This window comes from Ovis canadensis, chromosome 22, assembly GCF_042477335.2.
Source record: "Ovis canadensis isolate MfBH-ARS-UI-01 breed Bighorn chromosome 22, ARS-UI_OviCan_v2, whole genome shotgun sequence".
NCBI classification, from domain to species: Eukaryota; Metazoa; Chordata; class Mammalia; order Artiodactyla; family Bovidae; genus Ovis; species Ovis canadensis.
In genome coordinates this window covers 64,286,814-64,305,687 of record NC_091266.1, presented here as the reverse complement: position 1 = coordinate 64,305,687, position 18,874 = coordinate 64,286,814, and the positions used below count along the sequence as shown (strand labels likewise).

General features: G+C 50.7%; 1 protein-coding gene across 7 annotated transcripts in view; it reads right to left on the bottom strand.

Moving 5' to 3' along the window:
- Nucleotides 1–200: 200 nt before the first annotated feature.
- The window catches only part of MGMT (O-6-methylguanine-DNA methyltransferase), a 268,884-nt gene continuing 250,210 nt past the window's right edge, over nt 201–18,874 (bottom strand). For all 7 annotated transcript variants that reach the window (XM_069567770.1, XM_069567771.1, XM_069567766.1 and 4 more), the window contains 2 exons: nt 6,619–6,758; nt 201–553 (listed from right to left, as the gene is read on the bottom strand). In XM_069567770.1, the coding sequence (XP_069423871.1) occupies nt 344–553; nt 6,619–6,758 (350 nt within the window). In that variant the 3' untranslated portion in view covers nt 201–343. The remainder of the gene's footprint in view (nt 554–6,618; nt 6,759–18,874) is intronic.

Sequence of the window (18,874 nt, the reverse complement as noted above, 5' to 3'; positions counted from 1 at the left end):
GTTCCTGGTGGGCACCAGATGCCCCTTCCTTGAAGGGCAGTTGCCCTCATGTTTGCCAGGCTCCCATTCTCTCACCTCTGACTTGAAAGAATCAGCAAGGGCACAATCACAGTGACAGAAATGAGCAAGCTGGACCCACGGGAGGCAGCCTCTGGGCTCTCTTCGTGGTAAAACGCACAGAAGCAGACACGTGACACCTCTGAGACTCTGGCTCCTTTAATGAGACACAACCCCCCTTCAGCACCCCCCATCCCCCTTCAGCACCCCCCATCCCCTCTCAGCACTCCCCACCCCCCCACCCCCCCAGCACACACCCCATGCCCAGCAAGCTGCTCATACACACTCAGTCTCGGCCAGAGGGCTGGGAGCTGGTGGTGTTGCCCAGGGCCCCGCGCCAGGAGCTGGTGGCACAGGAGCCCCCTCCACGGGCCGCTTTCCTGGCAGGATGGCCCTCGTGGACCAGCAGCCACTCCTTCACGCCCACGCCTCCGGAGTAGCTGCCCATGGCCCCGCTGCTGCAGACCACGCGATGGCACGGGATGAGGATGGGAATCTGCAAGAGAGCAAGGTGGCCACATCAGCCTGGCCCCACGCCTACCCCGGCGGTCCCCCCAGCCACGTGCAGGCGCCACGCCCACCCTGGCGGCCCCCCCAGCCACGTGCAGGCCCCACACTCACCCCAGTGGCCCCCCACCCCCAGCCACGTGCAGGCACCATGTCAGCCTGACCCCACGCCCACCCTGGTGGCCCCCCAGCCACATGCAGGCGCCATGTCAGCCTGGTCCCATGCCCACCCACACGCAGGCCCTGTCTCGGCACGAGTCACCCCTTGGCCTCTGAGTGTCCTGGGTGGGCTAGGGCAGGCCCAAGGTAAATGTGGGGCATCTTCTAGAGCAGGGGTCTCCAGCCCCCAGACCCACCCCAGTCTGTGGTCTGTGAGGAACCAGGCCCCACCACGGGGGGAGCGGCAGGTGAAACCAAAACCAACCCCCATCCTATCCCGGGTCTGTGGAAAAACTTGTTTTTTACGAAACTGATTCTTGGTGCCAAAAAGGCTGGGTTCTAGAGAATCCCTTCAGGCTAGGATTTGGAAGGAGAAAACAATTTCACTTGATAAGTGATTTAAAATATATACATACAGAATTTAAGAAGACATCCCCACGTTTCAGTGCCACGCAAAGTCCCCAAACATTCCCGAGAAGTAAGAGGAAACGTCGGGGAACGCTGTGCTCAGAGGCCGCTCTAGCTCCAAGGCCGGCTGTGGACGTGGCCCATGCAGTTAGCAACTGGTTTTGTAAAATAAAGGTTTATTGGAACACAGCTATGCCCACTTGGTACATACTATCTGTGGCTGCTTTCGCAAGACTGAAAACATTTACTGTCCTGCCCTTTACAGGAATTGCTTGCCAACCCTGCTTTACAGATACCAGTGGACTTGGGGGCGCTGAGGGATGCTGCTTCCCTCCTTAGCCTCTGATACAGAAGTTTGAGAAGCTCTGCTTCTCATCTGTTCCTATCTGAGAAGCGGTCACCAGACCCCCAATCCAAGGCTGGGACCGACCCTCTGCCCTGGGGACCTGCCCCCAACCCTTCCTCCCCTAGGGTCCTCCCCACCTCCCCCAAAAGCCCTAACCGGAAGGCAAAGCTGCCCCGTGCCTTTCACATCTGGAGACAAGCGGAGTAGTTAGATGCCTGCCTGAATCAGCAGGGCGGCTCCACAGAAAGCAAGGGCACTTCACAATGAAAGCAAACACAAGCACGGAGAACCGCCCGACAGTCAGGAAGGCTCTACTGCTAGGATCCTGGGGGCAACAGCCGCCCAGGTGCTGAGCGTCCTTGAGACGCACCAGGAAACACGGGCCCAGCACTACCTCCCAGAGAGGCTCAGCTGCAGCTCATGACACTGCCGCACCAGCCCCAGGGGAGGGGCAGGCCCAGTTCCCAGGAGGCTGGACAGGCAGGCGGGCTGGCACAGCGCTGACTGGCCCGGAGCTGGCCGCACACAGACCTGCGGTAGCGCAAGGCCCCACGGAATGGACTGGACCGGACAGCGGGGCCCACAGGTGCTGGACGCGGCTCTGGCAGGGGCTGTGGCCCCTCCTGCAGGCACACAGGCGAGTCCCACCTTGCCCCACGCTCCTCACGGTGACCCCACTGGAGGGACTCTGCCCTCCTGGTGGCCCCTGGCAGCCCCACCAGGTCCGTTCCTGAAGGTGAGGGTTGCTGTCTGCACGGGGCTCTGACTGCAGGTGGAGGGGGGCTCTTGGGCTGGTCTGGCCCCTCCCACCCTCAAGGGGAGGGTGACTCTCTGTGCAACCGTCCTCGGAGGAAGGCAGGAGCATGTCTGCCCAGCACCTGCAGAGTCCGGCAGAGGGACCGCCTGCCCCCCGGCATGGGGGTCCTGTCTGAAGTGGGGCCAGGGTGGGGAGCTGGGCGCTTCAGAGACCCCACGTGTGGGGGGCCTCCGCCCAAGGTAAGCAGGCGCCTCTGCTCCCCCGGGAGGTCATCTCTGCCCTCACCCGAGGCCTTCACTGCGGGTGGAGCAGGCTGCCACCCGCTGGCACCCGACACACACTCCCGCCAGGGGCGCCCCTCTGTGGGGTGGCCCCTGTCCCAGGAGGGTGGCTGGATTCCTGGCCCTGTCCTGTCCTGGACACGCTGCTCAGTAAGGACACGGCAGGGAGAACATGCCTGACATGCATGCTGTGACTCCACGCCCTCCGTGGAGCCCAGGCCAGACTCCCCAACCTGAGGGTGCAGCGAGCCTCTCGTCCGGGTCCGAAAGCTGCTTGGAGGCCCTCATTCTGCACGCCGCCCCGGGGGACCGCAGAGGCAGGGCCCGGAGGTGGCCGTCTGACCTCCCGTGCCTCACAGACCAGCCCTGACTCGGATTTTGGGGGGTCTGGGTTGCCATGGTGACGTGTGCTGTCTGCGGAGTTCTAGCCCTGCGAGGAGGGCTCGGGCTTCCTCCTCCGCACAGTCTGACCAAGCGAGAAGCGGCCACACTGGGGGCCTGCCCACAGCACACAACTGGGGGGGAACAGGAAACTTCAGGAACAGATACAGTAGTCACATTAATAATTGCTGGGAGGACACGATTAGATAATACACAATTCAAGTTTTTGACTGATAAGGAGGTAGACACTAATTCAATGTAGTTTTATAAATATTTCGGCCCCAGCTCAATTTTCCTCCCGAACAGCAGACTTCACACACAAGCTCTGCTTTTCTCCCCTCTTGCCCAACAAGCTACGGACTGTGAGTGTGTAACGCGGCCCTCTCTTTCTAAGCACCATGCAGATGACAGCCTGGTCGCCTGGAATAGCAGTTACAGAGACAGCTATGGTCAGTCTTCATCTTTGATGGGAACTGGTGACTGACCAAACACACACGAGTCTCACCTCCAGAAACGGGAACACTGCTTCTGCTCGTGCTAATTTCAGTGGCAGGTTCCAGACTGTTAAAATAATGAAACCTGCTAAAATTCATTGTGGCCCTAAGGACATTCCAAAGGATCCATACCCTCTATGCCCTCTCCTTTAAAGCCTGTGCTGCATGAAATGTAATCTTTATCAATAACCAAGTAGCTCATAATATCATAGCTGCATTGAAATCTTCATGCTGTGAAATCTAATTCATCCAATACATGAATCCATCACTTACACAGACCCTTTCTCAAATGCTATAAAACTTCCAAACCCATAGATTTGTCTCCAACAAAAATAACATGAAGGGGCCTTTCAATCAATAATGGAATCCCTCTGATTCTGGTGCTGGCTGAATATTTTCTCCAGCTTTGCCTTTGTTCTTGTGGGCAGCAGCCCACAAGGGAAAGAGCTTGTTTTCACTTGCGGCCTCATCAATACCTAAATCCTGGTGAACAAGTGACACTGAGAAGCTGTAATCAATAGCTCCCTGCGCGTTTTTTTCTTCTGGTCAAATGGTTCAGCCCCACTGACAGCCCTGACACTTAGAACATGAAGCTAAGTCTTTATCAACAGCCATCTGGGTGACTGGCAGGACAAGACTCGGGGGTCACTGAGGCTCGTGGCGATCTGCGAATAAACGAACTCCTCAGGAATGCACTTGTTTAGGAAAAGGTGGGGAAACTCTCTGCCAAGTATTGATTGCTTCTGAACTGCATTTAGCAAATTCTGAGGATGAACAGGAAGGGGCTTTATCAGGCAGGGTGTGAGCCCTTGTCAACCTGCCTCACCAGAAGACTGCCGCCCCAGGGCTGGGTCTGGGACAGGGCATTCTGGAGGGCTGCCAAGTCATTACACCTGGGCTATTAATCCATTCATGGAAAATTCTGGAAAAACCAAGGGCCTGGGGTGGGCTGAAACCCCCCCAGCAGCAGACACCACCCCTCAGTCTGCAGGTGAGCAGCCCACGCCTCGAGCACAGGCCATCACGGGGGCCGGCGCGTCCTTGTTTACTGCCGGACACCATGGAATGGGCGCACCATAAGCGCCAGGGTGTCCTGCAGCTTCTGCGTCCATCTGTCTGTCACGCTCCTCCTGAACACAGAGATGGCTTCATTGCGTATATCTCCAGGCCACACTCCCTGTGCCCACGTGTGGCTCTGTGGCTGGACTCTGCCGTCGGCATGAGAAGGGGGACGTGTCCACTGGGTCGGCCCCTTATCCCTTCACCTCCCTGGGTCCCCTTAGGACCCCTCAGCCTGCTCTATGGATGATCCAAAGACCTCTGAGCATGGCTGACTCTGCTGAGCTGGCCCAGCTGCAAGGCACGCAGGCTGTCTCCTTCCGGGAGCACCCCAGCTCTTCTGAGCCACCCCTGGAGGCATCTACTGGGTCCTCTGCAACTTTCTGGTCAGGCTGGGGTTCCTGTGTGAGGCCAGGCAGTGCCCTGCAACAGAGGGATGCCCAGGGCAAGGCCAGTGGCTCACAGCCACCGCACCACCCTTGTCATGGGACGGCACCACCATGAGGGGCCACGGTGCAGGCAGGATCCTCCCCGTGTCCTCAGGCCACCTGGGCACGCGCCCAGGGGGACGTCAGGACAGGGACTGCATGGACAGAAGCGTCTCAGGCCCCGTGAGAGCCTGCTTTACAGATGTCAGGGGCTGGGGCCACAGCTGAGCAGACAGTCACAGAGATCAACAGCAGGAGGAGGCAGTCCTGCTGCCTGCAGGACAGTGAAGGTTTCTGAATGCTGCCTTATGCGCTGTCGCCAGCAGCCACGGCCTGGCCACTTCAGAAAGTGGGGAACTGCGGGTGTCACGAGGGGCAGGTGTGGGCTGCTGTGCACGCCAGTGAGCGGGGCTGCACGTGCCGAGGGGGCAGGCAGTGCTGGGATGAAAGGCCAGCCTCAGGGAGGGGAAGGCCCTCAGGGAGAGGAGCAGAAGGACCAAGCATCCCCAGGGCATGAATGGAGTGCAGACAGACGGGAGAATTTCTACACAGCTCGGGGACCCTGGGATGCAGGGAGCAGGCACCTCCAGAGCTCACCCAGAGGCCCTGCGTGGACACACAGCACGGGGTGGGGTCACACTGTCTAACAGAGTGACCTGGGAGAAGGCGGGGGCCTCCAGAGGGGAGGAGCCACGTCAGCGTCACTGGGAAGCCTCAACAGTTACCCCTGGAAATTGATCCAGGGTCACCCACGTGTGCCACGCAAACGAGGCCTGCAGCCTGTGGAGATGGCGTGTGTGACTGACACACGGGGACGCTGCGATGGAAGCACAAGAGAGGCAAACACGACACCAACCCACTCCCCCAGCCCCTGCCGCGCGGGGCTCGCGGCCTGCGAGGTGGCCGTGCTGTCATCTGCCGCGCACTGCTCCTGACAGTCTGGGGTGTTTAACACGGACGCAGACTCTTCTCCAGGCAAACGGACACTACAACAGCTCACGCCACCCACAGGAGCCGCCCCTGCGCCCACAACGGTGCGGTTCTGTGTGGAAGGCCGAGTGGCCGCCCTCTCAAAACACCGGCCCTGTCCCGGGGCCACCAGCTGAGGGGAGGGGGCCGCGGGCCATGCTGGGCAAACCCCGCCTCTCCCCAGCGAGCATGGACGGAAACCGTATTGAAAACACACAGCAAAGCCACGGCAATGTTTTAAGAACTGGGTCGATTCATGGAGTAGCTCCCCACCCCGCGATGTGACCATCTGCTGGCTTTTCCTGATTGGATGGCACTCTCCCACCATGTTACAGAGTCCCTACAGCTTCAGGGAGTGACTGTCCCAGGGCGATGGCGCCCAGGTCTGCAGAGACCCTCCTAGGGCGACGGCGCCCGGGTCTGGAGAGGCTGTCCCTGAGTGACAGCACTGGGGTCTGGAGAGCGTGTCACGGGGCGACAGCGCCCAGGTCTGGTGGGCACTGCAGACTAACGACACCGGAGACGTTCCAGGGCCCCGTGCAATCGTGTGAGGGCTCCCAGAGGCCGAGCTGCTGTGTGGATGGGGTGCCCTTCCCACCCCCTGCAGGGTCCTCAGGCGAGTGTGGCCTTGGCCAGGCCCACACCACAGCCTTCTGAGACTGGACGACCCCCTTCCAGAGGCCCTGACGTGAACACCTCCTCTCCTCCCCAGCAGCCCAGGTTGCCTCTGACACTCGCCCCGACACCCCGCTGACCGCGGCCACACACTCACAGGGTTGCTCCTCATGGCTCCTCCCACGGCCCGCGCTGCTCTGGGGTTGCCCGCCAGGGCTGCTAATTGCTGGTAAGAAACCGTTTCTCCGAATTTCACAAGCTTCAGCAGCTTCCATAACACCTGTCTGGTGAATGACTCTGAAAGGGAGAAAGCAAATGACGTTATTGGGACAAACGGCTCCAACAGCTAAGATACAAATAGCTGCCAGCCCTGAAAGAGAAAACGCAACAGCGTACACAGAGGTGTGACTTAATTAAAACCCAGCTCCGCACGGGGTCCTGCCACCACGTCACTGACGAGGAGGACGCGCGGGAGGCGAGCCGAGGGCGGGCCAGCACCTCCACAGGCCTCGCCAGCGGGTAGCACAGACGGCTTGCCCTCCCACCTCCCCAGAGCTCCACGTGGGCCTGCGGTGCGCTCTCCTGGGGCCCGCGCGGGTGTGGGTCGGCACATGGCTCACTTCACACATAGAAGGCCCTGAGTGCGCACCAACTTTGGAAGCTCTGTACTGCTTGTTCAGTCTCGACTACAGCTGGGATGCAGAAGGAAAAGGAGGCCGTGGGCTGGACCACGGTCTGACGCTAGCTTAGCCTCCACACCCAAGAGCGAGCAGGCTGAGGATGCCAGACACCACGGCCCACGAGGCTGGCGGTGACCTTGGCTCCAGGCATCTGCAAGGAGCAGAGCTGCAAAGATAAAACAGCCTTACCCCCATTTTAATGAGCAGTCACGTCAAGCTGCTGCAGGGGTGAAGGGTGAAGAGGAGGACACAGGACAGCCCCTCCCTTTGCTGTGGCTCAGAGCGATCCCAGGTGGGCAGGGCACTGCAGAGGTGGGCACGCGCCGGGCCGTCTCATTCGAGGCCTCTCATCTTTCCCCAGAAGACGCGTGCCCGCGAGCATGGGACAGGGAGCTGCCCACCACCCCCCTCTCCAAGGCGAGGGCAGGAGCGCCCGACACAGCGACAAAGGGAAGGATTCCATGGGCAGATCCTGGGTCCAGAACAGCACTAATTACACTTCATGCCAAGCTGGCCAAGTGCGATTTGGTTCTTAAAGGAAACACACCCTTACACGCGTGTTAAATAATAAAAATCACTTCTTAACTGAAAGGAATGATAATCACTTCACTGGGAAAAAAATCTGTTTAGTCTTTATTATAACATTAAGCAAATTAAACATCAGCATAATCCAGGTGATACTAGAAAAGGGTCAGCGAAGAAATTGACTTTGTTGTTCATTAATTTACATGGATTAGTAGAGGGCAGAAAGATAGCGAATGTGCTCTAGTTTTTTATGATATAATTTCAAACTCTGCACCGTTTGTGGCAGGAGGGTGACTTTGGGGTTAATCAGACTGATTTGTCCTTTTAATTGCTTTCTATTCAAAGAAAATTCATTAGATAATGTTCTCTTCAAAATTCATGAATCAATTTAACTGAAGAAACCACATTAACAGCTTTGGGTTCATTAGCACACGCGGTTGTGTGACTAGCTGATTGCTGCGAGGGTTTCCTTAGGCAAACAGACTTTGTTTACTGTGATTTCTTTAGAAAGCGTTTTGAAATCAAACTGTTAATCATTATTATTGTCACCACTGTTGTGCCTAACTTAAAAATAAAAGGAAGGAAAAAGAATAGCAAGGCAGCTTGGTGGTAACTTGGAGAAAAGAGGTTTCAGGGACAGCTGTCTTGAAAAAGAAACAATAAAAGCAGCTCAAGTCAATACTGCAAGACGCCAATGCCAGGTTCCAGCCTTCCTCCGAGAGCAGAGCTGCCGGCTCTGTCTTCCCTGCTCTGGCCCGGGGAGAGGATGCTGCCCAGGCTGTCCTGAGAGCAGCCTGGGAGAGCAACCTGGGACCTGCTGACCCGGCAGGGACAGCGAGGGGTGCGTGCGAAGGGGACTGGAGACGGAGCGGCTCCGAGGAGCCATGTCCGCTCCTCTGCCCTCATGGAGTGCCAGCCCTGGGGCTGCTCTGACGGGTTACTGCCAAGTCACAGAGCGCCTCTCCTTCCAAGGGCAGAAGCACTGTATAATGAAACAATTACAAGCCCGAGTGTGGACCCAGAGTTTAACAAACATTTTCGGCTTCATCGTCAATTTTTCACAGGAAACCGCTTCTCATCTTGTACATGCCCGGCAATATATTAGAACAAATGGCTGAAAAAATGCAGTGTTTTGCAATCAAGCACATTATCTTTTTTTTTAAATCTGGAACTCAATCCACCCTGTAGGGAGCAAATGCATTAATTAGTCTTAAGCAGCTCTCAGAGTCAATGCCTTTGCCCTGGACCTGTGCAAAAATCAGACCTGAGCCCCACTTCTCCAAAAGAGAGGGGCAACACTGGGGGGAGGCAACACTGTGAGCTGTTGAATATCATTCTGAAATGTAGTAAAAAAAAAATCTGCTCAAAAAAATGAACATAATGTGGAAAACACACTCTCTTGAAGGTGTTCAGTCCAGTTGCTCAGTCGTGTCTGACTCTTTGCGACCCCATGAACCGCACTACACTAGGCCTCCCTGTCATCACCAACTCCCGGAGTTTACCCAAACTCATGTCCATTGAGTCGGTGATGTCAACCATCTCATTCTCTGTCGTTCCCTTCTCCTCCTGCCCTCAATCTTTCCCAACCTCAGGGTCTTTCAAATGAGTCAGTTCTTCGCATCAGGTGGCCAAAGTATTGGAGTTTCAGCTTCAACATGAGTCCTTCCAATGAACACCCAGGACTGATCTCCTTTAGGATGGACTGGTTGGATCTCCTTGCAATTCAAGGGACTCAAGAGTCTTGGTGAGGTGACCACATAAATCTTTAGCAGTGGGACCATCATTTCAGGTGGCCCTAAGGACTGATGGTCAAGCTGAAGCTCCAACACTTTGGCCACCTGATGTGAAGAGCTGACTCACTGGAAAAGACCCTGATGCTGGGAAAGATTGAAGGTGGGAGAAGAACGGGATGACAGAGGATGAGAGGGTTGGATGGCATCACTGATGCAATGGACATGAACTTCGGCAAACTCTGGGAGACGGGGAGGGACAGGGAAGCCTGGCGTGCCATAGTCCATGGGGTCACAAAGAGTTGGACACGACCTGGCGACTGACCAACAGCAGCAGCAAGGGGCAACCACCGAACCACTGCCTCTCTCTCCTGTGAAGGTCCCCACGCAGGGCAGGCCGCGGCCCCCAGGGCCACACTCCAGGCGCTCCTCTCCCTCGCCGTCCCCAGCCTGCTCTGGGACTCTGGGCAGGGGGGTCAGGACTGCCCCTTGGCTCCGCCTTGTCCTAGGGGCCTGGGCACTCCCCGTTCAGCCTGGGTGGCTGCTCGGGCCCGCCGCCGCCGCTGCCGTAACCCTGGTGACGGCTGTTCGCAGAGCCCCCTTCCTGGGCTGCTGGATGGGGCACCGTGGGCTGGGCTGCTGGCGACGCTGCCTGCCTGTGGGGCGCCCTGCACAGCACCGAGCCTGGTGCCCACACCGGGCCACGGCCACCTGACAGGGCTCCGGCTTTCCGCGGGCTCTCCAGACCCAGCCTTCTCTGGGCTCTGGCACAGGGGAGCCCGCAGCACCCTGGAGTGAGCACCAGGTTCTCATCAGGCGGATCCAGCAGAGCTCTCACACCACGTGCTCTTCAAGAGCAAATCGGCTAATGTGACCTGACGCTGCGCAGCATCAAAGCAGCCAGACGACCTTCCCAGGAAGGAGCCCGGGAGGGAGGCCACGAGAGCGACGGGATGGGTGAGCACACGCTACTGAGTGCCTCCATGAAGCCTGGGCACAGAGCGCAGCGCCGTGGGGAAGAAAGGCTTGGGGAGAGGAACTGGCAGACACACTGCGATGAGGCGCCTGTTTACCATGTTTACTTCAGAAATCCCCAGCCAGGACTGACTGTGGGCTTCCCAGGTGGCACTAATGGTAAAGAACCTGCCTGCCAATGCAGGAGACTTCAGAGACGCAAGTTCGATCCCTGGATGGGGAAGATCCCCTGGAGAAGTAAACGGCAATCCACTCTCGTATTCTTGCCTGGTGCATCCCATGGACAGAGGAGCCTGGGGGGCTGCAGTCCGGGGGTGGGGAGGGGTCACCCAGTCAGACAGGACGGAAGGGACTTTGCATGCACACAGGACGGACTGCGGCCTGGACCCTGGAGGTGGTGTCAGTTCAGATGGAGCCCAGGAGCCCTCTCTGCCTTGAGGAGGGGGGAGCCCCCCCAGGGCTACTGTCTTGGACTCTCTGGCCCCAGGCAATCCTGCAGTGTGTGCAGCGGGTGGCAATGGTGGGGGCCGGCAGGTGCTGAGAGCTCTGAGGAGAAATGTCCTTTCTGAGGAGAAGGGCTCTGGGCCCAAAGGCGGCCGGGCCCCCTGCGTTCCCCATCTCTCTGCTCCTGCTGCCCGGCCCCAGAGGCCCGTGCAGTTGCAGGAGTGTGGGGGAGAGGGCTAGCGAGGCTGTGGAGGAAGAGGGGACTGGGAAACCACACCAGACCAGGAGGTGGGCGGGTGGATCCGACGTGAAACGCAAGACTGAGAACGGAGGGAAGGCTGAGCCCCTGCTATGGTCCCGGGGGGCAGCCCTGAGGAGGCCGTGGAGGCTGCAGGGCGCAGACACTGAGAACGCAGCCGCAGAAGCCTGGCCAGGACTCAGGGGCTGCATCCAGCCAGGTCAAGGGTCTCGCCAACATGAATATCAGCGTTACCCACAGGACTCACATGAGACTCGGGATCTCAGAACATCTATTCAAAATGAGCAGGTTATAAGGTCCAGAACACTCAGCACATGCAGAGTCAGGAAATCCTCAGCCTTCCTGGGAAAAGAAAGTCATCAACTGTAATGGCCGAGAAGACATGGAAGGTAAGACTCTCCTGACAACCCCTGCCCCGCCAGGCTTTCTGAGGCGCAATCAACAAAACTGTGAGACGCCCAAACTGCACAATGCGGTGACCTGATAGACGTCAACTGAGGACAGCTTCACAGGATCTGCGATAAGAGTGCTGTGAGAAGGGAAGATACCCTTGGAACAAGTGGAAACATAAAGAGTTTCCAAAAAAATGAAAATGACGAAGAAAAATCAGAGACTGTAGTGCTGAAACATACAATATCCAAAAAGGAAGAACTGCACAGCATGGGCTTCTAGGCAGACTGGAGGTGCCCGACGCAGAGCCGACCGGCCTGAAGACAAGTCAGCAGAAATGGTCAACCCGAGAGGCGGGAAAGAACGCCAAAAGCAAACAACAACATCCAAGACAGCCTCGGGGACGTGCTGGAAAAGCCAGAAGGCCTAACACGTGTGTTACTGGAGTTCCAGGAGAGAAAGCAAAGTGTCGTGTAGAAGAGAAAATTCAAAGAAATAATAGCTAAAAATTGCCCAGATTTAGCAAAAGATATACAACCACAGATTTAAGAAGCTCAGCCATGTGCAAAGGGACAATCCCAAAGAAATCCACTCCCAAACCCATCAAGAAGCTGCTGAAATCTAAGGATGAAGACAGAAATCTGGAAAACAAGGAAAAATGGCGTATTATTTGTGGGAAAACTATGTTTGAATGACTGTACAATTTTTACAGAAACTGCAGAGGACAGAAGGAAGCAAAATGGCAGTTTTAAAAGTGCTGAGAGAAAAGAACCATCAACTCAGAATTCTATATCCCGTTTTGAAAAAAAATCCTTCAAGGGTGAAGTTAAAATAAAGACATTTTTAGATCAAAAAAAACCTAGCAATAATGCATTGCCAATAGACCTAAAAAGCTAAAGGGAGCTCTTCAAGGAAGAAGCAAAATAATACCACAGGGAAGTATGGGACATTAGGGATAAAAGCAGAACAAAAGAAACGGTAACTATTTGGCTAAATACCACAGACTATTCTTCTGTTGAGTTCCTCAAAATATGTTTAATGACTGAAAGTAAAACCATGACCTCAACAGATAAGATTTTCAGTGGATGCACGTGTAAACCATCAGCAGAAGTTGAAAGAGCTCCGTGGTGTTAAGGCTTCTATATTCCACGTTAAGGTGGCGAAACGTTGACTCCAGTTAGACTGTGACAGTGATGTATGTGAGCATTATAATCCCTGAAGCAGCCACCAGAGAAACTGTAAGAGATGATATGGTGAAAAACAGACGACAACGTGAAAAGTGCTCAGCGATTCCAAAGGAAGGGAAGAAGGGGGAACGGAAGACGAAAAGCAGAGGGAAAAGACGGAGATCAGATAATATTATGTGACAATAAAGTAATGAAGTGGAAAAAGTAAGATAGCAATAAAGTGAAATAAATGGCTGACACACCAACCCTAAGCGTTTACGCACCTTAACAACAGGGTTCAAATACATGAAGCAAAAGCTGACAAAAGTGAAATGATTATTAGTCAAATCCACAATTATACCTGAAGACTTCACTACTCCTCTCTTGTAACTGACAGAAATATTTGACAGGAAATCAAGGCTGCGGAAAGGAAAAAGCACCACCAGCCAATGCGTCTCAGCTCACAGGACGCGCAGACGGGACGCGCAGTGCCAGCAGAGTCTGCACCCTTGAGATGCACATGGGCACCGAGTGAGGCATGGCACGTTCCGGGCTATAAGGCAAACACCGACAAGCTGAAAACAGCTGAGATTAGATAGATGATCTTCTCTGATCACAATGGAAAAAGGGGAAAGGAAAATCTCCAAATATCTGAAGAGTAAATACGCTATTTCTAAACAATCTATGAGCCACAGAAGAAGTCTTAAGGAAAAGAAAACAAAACTGAGCCGAATGAAACTGAAAATGCGCCTATCACAGACTACGGGACTCAGCTAAAGCACTATTTAGAGGGATATTCATAGCATTAAATGCACATTTTAGAAAAAAGGTCTCGAATTAATGATAGTATAAAATATAACCATAATGCGCTGAGTTGATCAGTCGTGTCCAACTCTGCGACCCCATGGTCCAACCAGGCTCCTCTGTCCGTGGGACTCTCCAGGCAAGAACACTGGAGTGGGCTGCCATGCCCTCCTCCAGGGGATCTTCCCAACTCAAGGACTGAACCTGGGTCTTCTGCATTGCAGGTGGATTCTTTACCATCTGAGCCACCAGGGAAGCCCATAACAATACTAAGCTTCCAATTTAAGAAACCAGAAAAAGAAAATAGAAATAAACCAAAGAAGAAGGAAAGGAACAATAAAGGCAACGCCAGAAACCAGTGAATCGGAAAACAAAAACGGATCGAGTAGAATGCATGAAGCCCAGACCGGGCTCTTTGAAAAGATGAGCTGGTAAATCTTTAGCAGGACTTAGTAAAACCCCTATCACCATGAGAAATTAAAGAGGGGATGTTACTACTGACCTCATAGACATTGAATTGATAAAAATAATTCCTACAAAAAAATCTGTGTGCAGTACTCAATATCACAGATGCACAGATCAACTTATCAAAACTGGCAAACGACCAAAACCCAACAAAGATGGAGCAGGTGACTGCAGGTCCTGTAACTATCAAAGAGCTTGAACTCACAGTTTAAAATCTTCTGAAATCACAGGGCCAGATAATTTCACCAGAAAATTCTATCAAACATTTAAAAGAAAAGATCAATTCAGCATAACCTTTTCAGACTAATAGAGAAGGGAACAATTCCTAAGGCATTTTATGAGGCTGTAATTATCCAAATACCAAAATCAAAAAAGTAAGCAGAAAGGCACAGATCAAGATCTCTCATGGACAAATATGCAAAAATTCCCAACAAGGTACTTCCAAATCAAATTGAGAAATATATCAAAAATAAGACATTAAAATTCAGTGGAGTTTGTCCTAGGAATGGAAGGCTGATTCAATATTTGAAAAATTAATCTCTTATAAAGCTACATTAATCAAGATAGGATATACTGGTGAGAAAATACACAGATCAATGGAAGAGAATTAGAAGAATAAAGGCAAGTCCATGGAAAAAGGATAATTTTTCCAAAAAATGGTGCTTGAACAACTGGGCAGCTACATGCAAAATATGAATCTAGACAGACCATGTACCTTCTACAGAAACTGACTCAAAGTGGGTCACAGGCCTAAATCTAAGAGGCAAAACTAAGAAAACCTCCACGAAAGGGAAAAAAGTGGGTAAGTTGAACTTTATCATAATTAGTTTTTGCTCTGTGAAAGATGCTGTTAAGATACCTTACAGAAAAGTTACAAGCTGAAAGAAAAATCTGCAAGATATCTATTTGATAAAGGACTTGTATACAAAATACACAAAGAATTATTAGAAACTCAACAAGAAAATGACCCAATTATAAAGTGGATAAGAGTTTAACTTGGGCTTTACACGAGCGGCGCCAGGGAGTGAGTCTTCTGTCTTGGGAAGACCCCCTGGAGGAGGGCATGGCAACCCACTCCAGGATTCTCACCTGGAGAACCCCATGGACAGAGAAGCCTGGTAGGCTATGTAGTTCATGAGGTTGCAAAGAGTCAGACAAGACTGAGCAATTAAGTACAAGAGTTTAACAGACACCTCCTCACCAAAAAAGATATACAGGTGACAAATAACCATCTGAAAAGATGATGAACATCATTTGTCATTAGGGAGTTACAGGTTAACATGAGATACGATTAGATACTATTAGAATGGCTAAAAACCAACCGATAAAAAAAAAAACCCTCAGCAGTACTGACTGCTGGTGAGGATGAGGGATACTCAGTCACTGCTGATGAAAATGCAAAGCAGAACAACTGCTCTGGAAGAAAGTTTGCTGATTTCTCACTTACGAAGCTGAACAGAAGCTTACCACACCAACGAGTGACTGCACTCCTAGGTGTTTATACTCAACAGATTGGAACACTTACGTCCACACAAAAACCTGCACGTGGATGTTTACAGCAGCTTTATCACCTGCTGCCGAAAGCTGGAAGCAACCAAGGTGCCCTTTTATAAATAAACAAACTATGGAACATCCATACAGTGGAGTATTATGCAGTCATGTAAATACTGCCCTATCAAGTCACAGAAAGACGTGGAAGGATAGTAAAGGCACACTGCTAAGTGGGGAAAATTTTTTGAAAAGGCTGCGACGTGCTGTATGACTCCAACTAGGTGACACTGTGGACATTCTGTAAGAGGAATAATCGTGCAGACATGCATGAAATGTATACAAATTAACAGCGACAAGATATTTAAGAGAATGGAGGCCCCCAGGAAAGAATGCAAGTGTTCAGGAGACTCTAACCATCCTGCAAATGTATGCCAACCCCACTGGAGTGTGTGGGAGGAGGAGCAGTGACCTAAGCAACTCTGGAAACAAGCGGAGTCTGTAAGACTGAGGCGAAAGGAGCCGCACTGCCCACTGTGCTCTGGGTGACAAGGCTGCTTCCCATGGAGCACAGGATAAAAACCCCAATACTGTGATGCAGTATGCTGGGCTCAAATAACTAAGTAAATGGGTGGCAGAAGACGGGAGCCAGTTTCTTTCTGATGGAGGAGGAGCGTACAGATAAGCAAGGGGAGGAGGCTAGAATGATCCATGTAATAATGGAGATTTCAGTATGAGCTAATGTTTAGAAGATGTGGGTGGGTTTGATCCCTGGGTTGGGAAGATCCCCTGGAGAAGGGAAAGGCTACCCACTCCAGTATTCTGGCCTGGAGAATTCCATGGACTACAGTCCATGGTGTTGCGAAGAGTCGGACACGACTGAGTGACTTTCACTCTACCTTAACATTGGTAGAGGTCAATGCCAACCTCCACAGTGTTCAAGCATGATGACAGTGTGGACCCTCGACCTGATTCCATGAAACGGCACTCTGCCTCTGCAGTTTCCTATAACTCCGTAACTCCAGTCTACGAGGAGAAAAGCATCATATAGATTCTAATATAATGACACTCTGCAAAATTCCTGTCAGGTACTCTAGAAAACTACAAAGTCATCTTAGACAAGGAGAATCTTGAGAAAATGTCAAAGCCAAGAGAAATCTACGGAGAAATCATGACCAACTCTAATACGGCATCCTAAATTGGCTCCCGAAATGGAAGGACATTAGGTTAAACCTAAGGAAATCTGAATAAAATATGAACTTTAGTTAAGTAAGATATCGGCACTGGTTCATTGCATTAACAAGTGTATCAGTAATACAAGAGGTCAGTTACAGGGCAAAATGGATGTGGGTACAGGTGGGCTCTCTGTACTAACTCAATCATTATTATTGGGTTTTTTTTTTTTGGTAAATGTAAAACTGTTCTAAAAAATAAAGTCTACTTAAAATGAACTAATATGAGCCACCATATTAACAGCCCAATGAAGAAAAAGACATAATAATATTAATCATGGTAGGAAAAAAATTTAAGAAGTTTCAACATCCATTCATGATGAAAGCTCTCAGCCATCCTGGAATAACCCAATAAAGGTAATGACAAAAAACCTACAGTTAATACAATACTCAACTGTGAAAAGATGAATGCTTTTCCCCTCAAGACTGAGAAAGAAGCAAGGATGTCCACTCCTATTCAATATCACAGTGGAAATTTTAGCTGTTACAATAAGACAAGAAAATAAATATATTTTGGAAGGAAATAAAACTGTCCCCATTTACAGGCAATGTGATTTGTTTATTGGAAGACACCTAAGAATCTATCAAAACAAACAAACATTCCAACAACAAAACCAGCTTTGAACTAACAGGTGAATATAGCAGAGTCACCAGGTACAAGGTCAACACACAAAAGCCAATCACAGCTCTGTTACTGGTAATAGCTCCAACCAAACTGAAATACTTAGATTTAAATCTAACTGTATACAGGATCTTTATGCTGAAAACTACAAAATGCTGACGTATTGACAGTATTATAAAAGAAAACTTAAAATAATTTGAGAGACATACCATGTTCATGGATAGGAAGGCTCAGTATTACAAAGATTTCAATTCTCCAAAAACTGATCCACCGATTTATTTCCATTCCAGTCAGAATCCCAGGGGTATTTTTTGAAGATATAGACAAGATGATTCTAAAACTTACGTGGAAAGGCAAAGGAACTTGAACAGTCAAAACATTTTGATAAAGGCAAAAGGAAAAAAAAAAAAGGCTGAGAAATCACCCCAGCAGGTTTTAAGACATACTATTATGCTGTTATAGATCAAATAATGTGAAATTTATAAAGGGATAAACAGAGAGACTTTCAAAGGAGACTAACATACAATGTCCAAATGGTTTATGACAAAGCTGCAAAAAACATTTCAACGTAAAAAGGATATTACTTTCAAAAAGTGGTGATGGAAAACTTGGTATCTAGATGCAAAACACTCAACTCTGACCTAAATCTCATACCTTTAAAAAATTAATTTAAAATAAATCATTTAAATAAAACTTTCAACTAAAAAAGAAAATTTTAGAGGAGAAAACCTTTGTGACCCAAAGTTAGGCAAACAGTTCTCAGATGTCATCAAAAACACAATCCATAAATTAAAAAGTAAACTGGACTTCATCAAAATGAAAACAAAACAAAACTGGTCTGTAAAAGTTAGTGTTAAGAAACACAAGACAGGTTGGAGCCTGGGAGAAAACATTTGGAAATATATCCAATAAAGGACTTATATTCAGAATATATACAAAAACATTTAAATTCAACAGTAAGAAAACAAACAACCTCATTTAAAAAGATGGGCAAAAGACTTGAATTGACAGTTCATCAAAGGAGGATGGTTTGGTAAATAAGCACATGAAAAGATGTTCAACATAATTGTTAGAGAAATGCAAATTAAAACCATGATGAGACAGCATTCCACACCTATTAGAATGGCTATAACAAACACATGAAGATAACACCTATGCTGTGGAATACAACAATTAAGAGGAATAAACTACAGATACATAAAACAATTTGGATGAATCTCAGAGGTATTAAACTATTCACAGAAACCAGGCTCAAAAGATGATAAATACCGTCTGAGCCCATTTCCATGACATTCTCAGTGCCGCAAGCCTGGTGACAGCACAGAGCGGAGCCCGCCGAGCGTCGGGGAGGCACCTGTGATGCAAATGGGCAGCAGTGGGGCGTTTAAGGTGATGGAACTCGCGTGTCCTGCTCATGACGGCAATTAAAGAAATCTACACATGTATTAAAATCCACAGCACTGTAAACCACAAAATTCAGTTTTACCACATTTCTGAAAAGACAAGATAGAAGGAAACACATTTTCTAGACACCTTTTCTTTAACCAAAGAAGAGTTTCTTCCTAAAGGTCAAGATATCTACTTCACTGGAGTCTAGGTCACACTCTCTGCCTAGTCTTTCTCCTCTACAAGT